The 11782-nt window shown below is 40.9% G+C and overlaps 2 protein-coding genes across 3 annotated transcripts; both read right to left on the bottom strand.

Moving 5' to 3' along the window:
- Window positions 1–2463: 2463 nt before the first annotated feature.
- On the bottom strand, window positions 2464–6668 carry LOC144036556 (NEDD4 family-interacting protein 1-like). 2 transcript variants are annotated; one of them, XM_077547270.1, is made up of 8 exons: window positions 6478–6668; window positions 6048–6141; window positions 4627–4757; window positions 4344–4400; window positions 3994–4081; window positions 3493–3617; window positions 3354–3420; window positions 2464–3204 (listed from the first exon to the last, which is right to left on the bottom strand). In XM_077547270.1, exons 1-8 carry the CDS (start codon window positions 6505–6507, stop codon window positions 3101–3103), a joined length of 696 nt encoding a protein of 231 aa, XP_077403396.1. In that variant the 5' UTR covers window positions 6508–6668; the 3' UTR covers window positions 2464–3100. The 2 variants fall into 2 exon arrangements, with proteins under 2 accessions (XP_077403396.1, XP_077403397.1); XM_077547271.1 differs by lacking the exon at window positions 4344–4400 and having other exon boundaries at window positions 6478–6666.
- Window positions 6669–7426: 758 nt separating this feature from the next.
- endou2 (endonuclease, polyU-specific 2) lies at window positions 7427–11710 on the bottom strand. The gene is made up of 7 exons (XM_077547006.1): window positions 11566–11710; window positions 10642–10833; window positions 10427–10535; window positions 9339–9460; window positions 9118–9230; window positions 8066–8219; window positions 7427–7781 (listed from the first exon to the last, which is right to left on the bottom strand). Exons 2-7 carry the CDS (start codon window positions 10744–10746, stop codon window positions 7527–7529), a joined length of 858 nt encoding a protein of 285 aa, XP_077403132.1. The 5' UTR covers window positions 10747–10833; window positions 11566–11710; the 3' UTR covers window positions 7427–7526.
- Between the last annotated feature and the right edge of the window lie 72 nt (window positions 11711–11782).

Below are 11782 nucleotides of genomic sequence, written 5' to 3'. Positions count from 1 at the left end.
CACATGTGATATTAATCAATCGAAACTGACCAATCGTGATCAATATGTCCAATGTAAACATGCCATAAGGGAGAAGTTGATATGCCCTTGATGGGAAGATGTGACATCATCATTCAGGGACACATGATAACTGATAGTTTGGGTTGCCACGGCAACAGAGCCAGTGTCGCTCCGATTGAAAACGGGCAAGTGAACTCGTATGAGTCACAAGCTTCTGATCACGTGCAATATGAAATCAATGCTCATCTTTTACCGAGTCAAACACAATATCATTTTTCCAAAACATCCAGCAAGAAAAAGAATGCTCATTTGTTCATCCATTTTCATTTTAATATTTTCATTTTAATAATCGAATAACTAAATAAATTCCATCCAAAAAATTTAATTCTTATGACATGGACAAAAGGCTTATTATTAAAAAAAAAAAAAAAAGTTTTACTGTGCATTTTAGGTATATTAGGAATGGGTGAGTACTGATTTCAAGGTCAATACCTTGAAATAATAACATCTGTAAAAGCAGAGTAGAATATTTTTACTTTATTCAGAACTATAATATAAAATATAAAAAAAAAAGCTAGCATTTCAACAGGGGTGTGCAGACTTTTTAAATAGATTGTACATAGAAAATAGGACAATGGTCAGTTTTGAGTGACACTATTCAGAATTCAATTTGTTTTATTATTATTATTAGTGTACGATTGCAGTGTTTGTAATATTTTGAAGTGTCAGGAAGATTTCTTGTCATGTGATGCATTATGAACACGTTTTTGTGAATGAACGCTGCGACATTCAAGTTCACCCTGAGAACAAGACGAGAGAAAAACGTACAGTATGAATCACCACAACAAAGTCGGGGAGGGGGGCGAGGGGGGGGTGTTGATGATGTCATTGATGATGGTGGGGGAGTCGGTCGTGAGTCAGAAGGAGGAGGTGGTGGGTAGAAACAAAAATGGGAGCACATGGGAAGGTGCATGGCGCACCTGCTAACATGCTGGATGACTCACCACTGCTTTACACACGCACACGCACGTGCACGCTGCTTTTAAACATACACACGCATGAAGGGCCAGGGACGGGGGGCAGGATGACTCACACGTCAAATGATATCATCATCATCATCATCTTCATCATCACACATGTCATTCCCAATTGGAGCAAACTCCACTTGATCATACATTGGGAATGAGCAACATTTTTGACAAAATATTTTATCGGCAAAGGAGAAGTGCTGACACGTTTTGTAACATTTGACAGAAACTGACCTTTTTGCGTATATATACTTTTTATTTTGCATTCATTGAAACTTCCATGATTGAAATTAGTCAGGAAATATTTCGTTATTGCAAGGGGAGCTATAGCACCCCCTAGTGCCGCCTTGTTGGTATCACTTATGTTGTGGAGGGCAGCGATTCTTGGGCTCCCTCTAGAGGTTTTTCGTAGAATTTTCCAAGAATGACACGCTATTAATTTTTTTATACAATACCTGTATGTGTATTTGTGTACAGTGGGTATAAAAAGTCTACACACCCTTGCTGAAATTCCATGTTTTTGTGATTGACAACCTGCGCAAATGTTTGTGCAGTGTTGAGCCATGTTTTTGAAGAATTTAGCTTTTTGTTGTTTTTTTTCAAGCTTTGAAGCATAGTTTCACAGTTTTAAGGCTTTTTTGGGGGGCATTACATGTTTCAGCTGTTTAGAGGTATGCTTTTGCAGTGTTGGCATGTTAAAGTTTTTTTTTGTGGATGCATTTTGCAGTTTCGAGATTTTTGGCTTTTTTTTCTTTTCTTTTTTGCGGTTTATGCAATTTGGGGACTTTTTTCAGTTTTGAGGCATTGGCTCACATTTTCTAATGATTGATTTATCCAGGTCTTTTTTTCCTTTCAGTTTTGAGGCAGACATTTGCTGTTGTTTTGAGACAATTTCAGCAGCGTTGAAGCACTTTGTGCTGTTGTTAAAGGAATCATTTTTGCAGTCCGACCAGCCAATTATAATGTGTGAAAGTGACATTGACTAATACGAAACATACAGTATGCATTACCGTAATCCTATTTTGGGTTTTATGTAATTCTAGCATAGTATTACTTATGCTATCTCTGGTCTCTGCGATTTCTGTGACTACTTATCCATTTTATAATTAGATGCCATTATGCACATTGGTGAGGGGTGTGGCTTTGGTCAGAGAGAAGTCTGGGGAGAAGATTAGCAAAGAGGCTACATTCAAATCTTGCTGGCAGTCTTAATAACATTTGCTGTTTTTGCCTTCCCCCGCCGGTATGAGACAATTTGCGCAGTAGCAAGCCATGTTTTGCCGTGTTGAGCCTTTTTGTGCAGTTTGAGCGTTAAATTCAGTTTCAAAGGCTTTTTAGGAATTTTTGATGCAAGTTCTTGAGGTTTTGACACTTTTTTGTGGCATGTCCTTTCAGTTTTTGCTGAAGATTTGCATTGGACAACAATAACAATGACTTTCCCAAAGCAGGGACTCTTTTATGGCTTAAAAACATTGTTGAACTTCCACACAAATACATCAAGTGCTCATTAATGACGTGTACATTTCATGGATGCTTAAATCCATTGTTTTGCTTGTTTTCATTAACATTTATAAAACACGATAGACAGGAATACCGGCGTTTGGCCCATTTAGTCACAAGAACCAGCTCATTATCATTATTACCCCTTATACGACCTGCATAATCAAACAACATATTGACTTGAAGAAGAAAAAACCCAAAAGCAATTGAAATCCATGACTTATGCGCTTACCTGTGAGCCCAACATCAGCCACAAGCATCCATCAACTTGTGAGCTGGCCTGAAATCATACAGGCAAGTCTACTGCCCCCTGGTGGATACTAAACAGTGCAATATCAGCCACTAGGGGGCGCACAGCAGAAAATAAGGCAGACAGTACATTTCACTTGCCAATCGCAATCAGCACTTTGACAACACTAAAAACGAGTCAAGGTCAATTATTTTGATACAATTTGCTATTTTAAACCAAGAGGACAAAGTGGTTGTTTTTTTGTTGTCCTTTTTATATTAAGCTGAGGAATGACAGTAAATATTAAATAGTTGTTTTGTTTTGAAAATGGAAAGGTGTTAGCTCAGTAGATGAAGAGGACTCGGGTGCGGGGCAATGTTGAGAAGGTGTCGGCCATCTTGCGGATTCGGGTGTAGTTGATGAAGCCTCGGAGGAAGAGCAAGAAGCCTGCAGGGGAACGCAGCCAAGTGTTAGCGTCAAAACGCAGGACTTTTGTCAATTTGTCTTGACCAAGGGTGGGAAGTAATAAAATCCAAACAGTTTGTAATTGTACTTGAGTAGTTGCACTTTTGCGGCTAAAACGAAGATAAACTCACCCAGCACCAGGAAGACCCACCACAGCCAATATTGGCCATCGAAGTAACCAGGAAAGTATGTGGAGAACTGCAAACACAAACATGCGCACTTACAACACATACAACGATTCGGCTCAGCTCGTTCAGGAAGCGTGCATACCCTGACGATGAGGACCCATTTGATAAGGGACAGACCGAAGCCGGAGATGGCACCGTAGCGGCCGGCCGCTGACGTGGTCAGACAGAAGGACAGGAAGAAACCGATCCAGTTGAACAGGAAGGCCACTGCACCAAACAAAAGGGACGGTCATGGAGTTCAGGTGTTTAAAAACAAACAAAACAGATCTGGGAGGTTTAAGTATCACTTCAGATGGCGTTGCAAAAAATCATAATAATCAGTTGCAAGCTCATTTTAAAGACAAAAGTCGCAATCGGCTTATTTTAGGAGAAAAAAAAGGTCATCATTTGGCAAGTCCTGGTTTGAAGAGAATTTTAGCAGAAATTAGGAGGATAAAGTCTCAATGAGGGAAAGTCATTTCAATTTAAGGGAATGAACTCGTTACATGAGAAATCTGCAATTGGGTGGGGGTGGATAATAATATTGCGAGACCAAAATGGGGATAAAGTGGCAACTTTGAACGGAAATGTTTGTGTTCCTTACTGAAGAAGGTGAGCATGAAGATGCCGTCGTTTCCTATCCTCAGCTGATCAGCATCCTCAAAATCATCTCTGGTTACAAAATCTTCATCCTGCATGACGAGAGGGCAACAATTGGAAACTTCCTTCAGCGCCGAGCTGCGTACAGCTCGTGATGTGAAAAACATGCGAGTTAAACCAATGCGCGGCTGAAGTACAACACACACACGTCACGTACGCCAGCCACAAAACAACAAAGTCAGCACAATATCCAAAAGTCTTGCACTGAAAGAACAAAAAGACACAAAAAGGGGGCGCTGTGGTGCGCAATCACGGTCACTACCTCACAGTCTCGCTCGCATGCGCGCACGTTACCTCCAGTGAGCTGCGTATGACATCATCCAAAGTCTCCAGACGCTCTCTGTTGTGAGGCTGCGGCCGAAACGGCGGGAAACACAACAGCGAGCGGCCGGTCAAACATGGCGACCACTCGCACTCAACGCAACCACCGCTACGTGACTAGCAAGGATTCTCTCCTTCACTTTTCATGTGTTGGATGGAATCCATTTGAACAATAAGGCCCTTTACATTTGCTGCATTGAAAACGGGACGCGGTCTGACGAGGCGTGACGGAAAGGAAAAAGCGTGCGAGACTCACTCGTACGGTCACCAAGGGGGCGCTGGTCTCCATTTTGGTCCTCTCCGCCTCATCATAGGAAGGTAGCGTGGTCGCCACGTTGTAGGACGGCGGCTTGGGGAAACTGCCGTCCTCCTTGCACTCAAAATACACTGAAACGTTGACAACACAAACACATTAAGTCAGGAAGAAAAACTACACAATTGAACATTCGAAGAAGGCATTTGTATTACAAGGCATTCCCACAGGTGCAACATTTGAAAAATCTCACAGCGCACCATCAAACAATGGTAGCTAAGCACTACTTTTGTCAAAAAAGCTCTTCAAAAGTGTGTCAGAAAAGTTCCAGGACTAAAGTAACACTTATTGTTTGGGAGCATCGCCAATAAAAGCAAGCAGGACGAGTTGCGATAAAGCCGCCGCAGGGCGCACAGTGGAAGATTAAAAAACATAATAATAGTCATTTATAACAATAATAATGATACAAATGATTGTCTTTATTCAGACTTTACTAATACACTAGGGAAATTGTCTCCAAAAATTAGGTGATCAATAGGCCGCCCTATAATCGTTGTTATTAGTAGTAGTATCTATTAATATTCCCAATGTTGCTTATGGATCTTCATCCAGCATCACGGCTGTGTGGATCGCATTGTGAACGTTTATGACAAACTTTGACACGCACGTTTTTTTAAATTTATTTATTTATTTGCATGACAAAAGCCTATAATTATTTATATCAAGCTCCATAGCAAATATTCTTGTACCAGACTATTTTTCTAGCTAATTTTTATCCTTATTGTCTTGTGTCAATATAGTTTTATTTAGCCTTTCATGGCGGCTGGTGGGTGAAATTAATATCGGCGTGTATTGCTGCGTGGCGCGATGATGTAATGCGTGCAGTATGTGTCCACATTAGTTGTTATTAATATGATTCGATGCGTGAGGTTTTTTCAAGATAGGTGATCAATGAGAGAAGAGGGGCATTTAGAATGTTTAAGTTCATTCGCTGCGTGCTTGTGACATCGGAGCAAGTCTGGAGCAAAACAAACATTAATGTGACCCAACATCCAGCAAGCATACATGGCGTTTGAGGAATCGAAGTGCACCACAAAGCTGTTTGTGTCACTCTTTCCCCATGTCTTCAGATGTGCGGATTGCGTTCGGTAGGTACAGACATCTTATTTTATATTATTATTTTTTTAACAGGTGTAGCAAGTGATTCATTCTACCTTTTGCCATCTTGTGGAAGTTCACAATTGCCCTGCCTGTCACTGGCACAGATCGATCGATCAGCAAAGATGCATAATTTGTGGGAAATTGCAGACCTGACATGAAGTGAAATCGGATCGCACACCTGACCATCAATGCCTGTTGAAGTCACAACGTCCACTAGGCGCCCTGTCGTGCGTCATTCACAGGCTCGCCTCTCTGTTTCTTACCGGCATTGTCCTCTGTGACGCTGCTGTAAGGAGGCGGCGCGTCCGTGGCGATCTGCTGCTGCTCCCTCAGTTCCAGCTCGTCCGCGTTGGCCAGCTGCACACACGAAAACAAAATACACAGGCAGACATGATTAATCGCACACGGAAAACGGAAAATGAACTTCCTGGTTTAGCCGTATGCTAGCGACAACAGCAATGAGTTAACTATATAACTGAACGCGAACCTATTTAAAACGTAGCAACTACGTTTTAAATAGGTTCGCGTTCAGTTATTGAGCGTCACGTACAATACAAGGTTATACGGAGGTAAATGAGTTAACTCGCATCGAACGAACTGAACTGCAGCGGCTAATGTATGTTTTCCATCCATGTTAAGAAGCACTTAGCATGTAGGCTAGTCGTGATGTGTACGGGGAGCGATGCATGATACCTGCTGATATCTGGCGCTCGGCTCGGCCATTCCGATTTGAACAGCGAACAGAAATACCAAAAGAAAAGACCCAAATCCTCAAGAAAATGATTAAACAAACTGTCAACTCGCCGTAGAGGTGGGGAAAATCGGGTGGTTTCAGAATGTGCGATACTGTACACGGATTGTCAAGTTAACAAATTGTACGACCACTTCCAGCAGAGTCCCGTTGAGTCAAAATAAACGTTTATGGTTAAAAGCGGCGTCAATGCAATTTGGGTGACATGAAGTCAGCTATGGCATGCAAGTATATTGTGAATGTTTTCACAATACGCATATTGGGTCGTTTGTGCCGTGGTATACATTGTTGTGATTCTCAACCACGCCCCTTAGCTTTTACTTTAAAATTACACTAGGAAATCGTTGTTTACCTATTAACTAACTTAACGCTGCTCTTCCCGTGCCAAGCAATTGACGTCATTGGGCACTACAACCCTCCCACGCCCCTACCCCCGCCTTGTGGAAAAATGTGATTCGTCAGACCAGTGGCTATTAAAAATCAAATACAAACATTGATGATCACAATAAAATAAATACAAAGAATAATGATCAAGTAGAATGAAAATGTATTCACTCAAAGGAAGAGAAAAAGATTAAGATGATGCTTTCAGTGAGAAATAAAGATGCAATGTTCTGAAATGCTCATCCTCATTTGACTGAAATGCACAAAAAAATAAAAACGTGTTTAATGAAATGAGTTAAGAGGATGCTTTCGAGTGGGTGGGTCGTAGCAATAAATACTAAAACGAAAAAATATATATGTGTCGAGTCATTTTTTTATGTAATAAGAATATGGAGTGGGTGACAAAATTGTCATTTGGAGATCATGAAACAAATGCGATAAATGAAAATAAAATATTTCAAACAATCATAACATCAAATGTGCAGAGACAAAAACAACAACCAGAACAAAGGTATTGTAAGGTTTTATTGTATCTTCAATTAAAATGAAAAAGACAACAGCACTACCTGTACATTTTTGGCAAGTCAGCTCAAGCCGTTTATGTAAATTAAGTGTTTTTGTGGTACTTAAGGAGCACGGGGTAAGTGGTGCCGATGTGCTTCTGGTTGTAGTGGTGGCACACGATCTCCACGTCGTAGAAACTGAACTGAACTTTGACCCGCTCGTTGGGCGAGCTGAGGAAACACAAGGTGTAGAGGGCAAACTCAAACTCTGGACTGACGCCGATGAAGATGCTGCCTTTGGGCTTGATGCCGTTCTTCCAACTGAACTGCAGGGCCAAGATGTGCTTGTTCTCATCCGGCTGCAGGGAACACACGCACACAAATCTCTACATGTCACACAGGACCAGGGTGATATATTTTATTTAGATTTAGATTACAAAAATGTTTTTATTTTTTATTTTAGTTATTTCATTAACTACTAATACTAATAAAAGCTTGGGTAGGATGAGAATCAGAATATTGCCATCTAACAGTCACTTCTTGCGTCCTTTTATGTTAAAAACAATTGTGGGTGTCCCACAACTATTTGATACCACACTAGACCGCTCCATTCTTTAATTATTTGTCGAAGAATGTTGTGTACCTGTGGCGAGTTGGCGTTGACGCTGTAGCCTTTGTAATCGATGTGTCCCAGCTTCTCCTGCAGGTACAGCTGGATCCAATTGTGGAAGCCGATGACTGTCCGCCCGCCTCTGGTTTCTCCAACAAACACGTGTTCGAAACCCGACGAATCTGGCCTGGTGGGAACCAGACTGGGATCACAAACGCCGCCTTACAAATATTATTAACTCATTCACTGCCATTGACGGCTATAAACGTAAAAAAATTCATTTGAACTATTTCTATTAGTTTAAAAAAAAATCTACTTTTGTTAACAAGAGTATGAAAACCTAGATTTTTTTTAGAAATACAGATATAAAATGTGTGATTAATCGTGAGTTAACTATTGAAGTCATGCAATTAATTACAATTTAAAATTGTAATTGCCTGACGCGACTTAAAGATTATTAAAAATTCGGGGCGTCAGGCGATTAAATTTTTTAATCGTAATTAATCGCATGACTTCACTAGTTAACTCACAATTAATCACAAATTTTATATCTGTTCTAAATGTACAATAAAAAATATATAGGTTTTCATACTCTTGTTAACAAAGGTGTAAAAAATTTGTTAAACTAATTAAATTAAACTAAATTTGTGATTAATCATGAATTAATTATTGAGTCATGTGATAAATTACAATGAAAAATTGTATTCACCTGATGCGATTAAAAAAAAAAAAAAGATTATAAGAAACTTGGGGCGTCAGGCGATAAAATTTTTAATTGTAATTAATCGCATGACTTCACTAGTTAACTCACGATTAATCACAAATCTGTTCTAAATTTACAAAAAAAACGGTAAGTTTTCTCATTATTGTTAACAAAAGTGGGAAAAAAATGTTTAACTAATAGAAATAGTTCAAATGAATTTTTGACGTCTATAGCCGTCAATGGCAGTGGATGAGTTAAACAAGGTTACCGTATATTACTATTTACGTATTTCACGTGAAACATGCATTTAAAACTGAAGAATAATAGTGCTGAAAAGATTTGATCACACAGCACAAGATCCTATTGACACATTTGTTGACACCTGCTGGACCCTCTCCTTGCGTAGAGTTCAAACCAGATTCTGTACAGCTGCTCCTTGAACTGCGTCTCGTCTTGAGGGGAAAGATTCTTCTCCACCAGGTATCTATGAGCTATCTGAAAGAAAACAAGACAAATCAACATACCGTCTATAATGCGGTAAAGAAAAAAAGAGAGAGCATGTATGTGGCAGTACAATGGCGCTTCCCCACCGTGTAAGCTTACCTTCATAGTGGGAGTCTTCACAATGGAGTCCAGGAACTTGTGGTTCTCGGCCACCTCCTCAGGGGTAACAATTTCTGGCTCCCCGGTGTCACTCACATAATTATCCAACAGGGAGATGAAGGCTGTCCATGCAAACACAAACACATTCTGTCAAATTCAACCTAGTGGGGAGAGAAAAGCTTTTTTACATCCATCCATCCATCCATTTTCTTGTCCTCATTGGGGTCACAGCTGACTTATGGAGAGAACCGGGATACACCCCGGACTGGTCGCCAGCCACTCGCAGAGCAAGTCTTCTTTCCATTAGGACTGACTGAATGCATGCATGCATGAAGCGACCAAGTCAGAGATGACAAATTTGTCATTCTTCTTCACTTATTCCAACAAACCGGACGACGTCATCATATCATGCAAAATTCCCCTTCTGGGCAAAAATATGACAACCGTCAGATTTGAGGCCTTTAATTCTGCCAGACTTGAGCTCAGGAAGCATCAAGAGTCATTAGTTGGTTCTCTCTTCTTGTTGTTTCTTTCGGTTTGTGACAAATACTCCAAAAAGAAGGACAAATGATAGGGAAGAAGAGTCCGAGATGAAAAATAAGATCGGTTTTGCACTCAAACATTCCAAACACATGCAAGAATGAAGTTTATTGAAGTCGTGCTAAACTGTCCATAGGTGGGAATAGAGAGAAGTGATGGAAGGAAGCATACATATATATATTTATTAAATAAAAAAATAAAAAATAAAAAAAAAGATTGGGCAAAAGACGGCGCCATGGGGCATCCCACAACAGCATTTCATGTAAATGCCTGAGAAGTGGGACACTGATCACCCCATCGCAATAAAGAGGCCTAAACACAACCACATAAACAAAGCGTACGTCTTGATTGGCAATTTCTGCCCATTTGTTGCCAGGCATAGTGAACTCTGTTTGCTCTGCAGTTATGCAACATGCCTGTCTCTTTGTCATAAGGAGATTATGCCAGTGGAGGGGGGGGGGGGGAGCTTTGCTGTGAGTAAATGAGATTGGGCGGGTCAAAGGGTCATCACCGGAGCAACTTGAACTGACTTCAAGATGTTCACTCACCCAAAAAGGTTTCCTTCTGGAAAATGTTCTCGTCGACAAATTTGAACAGAGGATATCCCGCCCCGTCGTTGTCGTCGTCGTTGACGGCCATGTTGTCTCCAGCTTTGCCCTGAAACAAAACCCACAAACACATTTGCAAATGATGTGTCATTTGCATGGCATGAAAAGGGTTTCGGAGCGAGCCAGCGTGTGCGCGTGCGTGCGGGCCGTTGCACCTGCAAGGATATCCTGTAGTCCTTTCCGGGTTGCAGCCTGTTGACGTCGTTGTCCCACAGTTCCTGCACCATGGCCGACAGCTCTCGCTCACTCTCGATCATCATATGGCTGATGGTCTCACTTCTCCACGTGGCGGCCACGGGGCTTGCTGCAGATGATCTTCGCCGATATTTGGCCTGAGGATTTTTTTTCTTCCACATTTGAAATGAGGAGGAGACGTTTACATGTGTGAAAGTCACAGAGATGCTCATGAACGTTGGAAAAAAATTAAAAGCTATTTGGGTGTTCGCATTGTTAAATGGGAAGACATCACAGTTGCTTGTGTAGCGACGAATCGCAACTCAGCTGTTTTCTGAAGTTGAGCCTGTGATTGGTCCCTACCTGAGGAACTGTGATGTCATTTTCAGTCAACAGAAAGTGGCAAAATGGCCGCCACCGGAGATGGATTAAAACTGCTGGATTTGGCTGCTTAATTCATATTCCAGATAAAAGGACATTTTTATCAAATGTAATATACATGTGTATTATATTCCTATATTTATATAGAAATAAAATATTCCTCAACATAGAAACTCCAATAAATAGACTTAGCTGAAGTTGAATACAGTATAATATGAAAATGTGTTTATCATTTAAAGGCATAATGTTTTTTGCGTTTCTATTTAAATAATCGACAACACATTTGATCATAATTTAAAAACTTTTGTGACATTTTCAAAATGAAACAGGTCTTGAAAAACCACAGGTAAATCAAACGATAAGCGACTTTGATTTTACATCTAAAAGAATTACGTTCAACATTCTTTGGTTGATCCATTCATTGATTATCGGCCTGCTGCTTTTAAGCACATGTTGCACATCTATTTGGGAACTTTCTGTTGAACCTTTGAGCTCCAAGCCTTGCCCCATGATCACACACTGACCTTTTTTCGAGAGAGGCGATCCCGCTTGTTTGCCAACGTTCGTCGGTGGCCTTCAGGTGCTGCTGCTGTTGCGTTCCTGTGTTTGTGAGAGAAGAGATGTCTTTAGGGGCATAGTGGCAATCAGTCAGCCAGTGTGCGTTTGTGCGTGTGGATGGGAGGGGGGCACGGCAGGAGAGAGGGGGGGCCATTTTAAAGGGTTATCCGCTGTCAGCAACTC

The sequence above is a fragment of the Vanacampus margaritifer genome, chromosome 16 (genome assembly GCF_051991255.1).
Source record: "Vanacampus margaritifer isolate UIUO_Vmar chromosome 16, RoL_Vmar_1.0, whole genome shotgun sequence".
Taxonomy (NCBI): domain Eukaryota; kingdom Metazoa; phylum Chordata; class Actinopteri; order Syngnathiformes; family Syngnathidae; genus Vanacampus; species Vanacampus margaritifer.
This window is presented reverse-complemented; position numbering and strand designations above follow the sequence as displayed.

Bases quoted from the DNA above. Each gene is read 5' to 3' on its own strand.
- LOC144036556 (XM_077547270.1), bottom strand. From the start codon at position 6,507: ATGGCCGAGCCGAGCGCCAGATATCAGCAG. The intron at 6,142-6,477 runs GTATCATGCATC...TCGTGTGTGCAG, and splicing joins CGAGCGCCAGATATCAGCAG to CTGGCCAACGCGGACGAGCT. The intron at 4,401-4,626 runs GTGAGTCTCGCA...TTTCGGCCGCAG, and splicing joins CCCCCTTGGTGACCGTACGA to CCTCACAACAGAGAGCGTCT.
- endou2 (XM_077547006.1), bottom strand. From the start codon at position 10,746: ATGATGATCGAGAGTGAGCGAGAGCTGTCGGCCATGGTGCAGGAACTG. The intron at 10,536-10,641 runs GTGCAACGGCCC...GTTTTGTTTCAG, and splicing joins ACTACAGGATATCCTTGCAG to GGCAAAGCTGGAGACAACAT. The intron at 8,220-9,117 runs GTGTCAACAAAT...GGTTCCCACCAG, and splicing joins GCAAGGAGAGGGTCCAGCAG to GCCAGATTCGTCGGGTTTCG.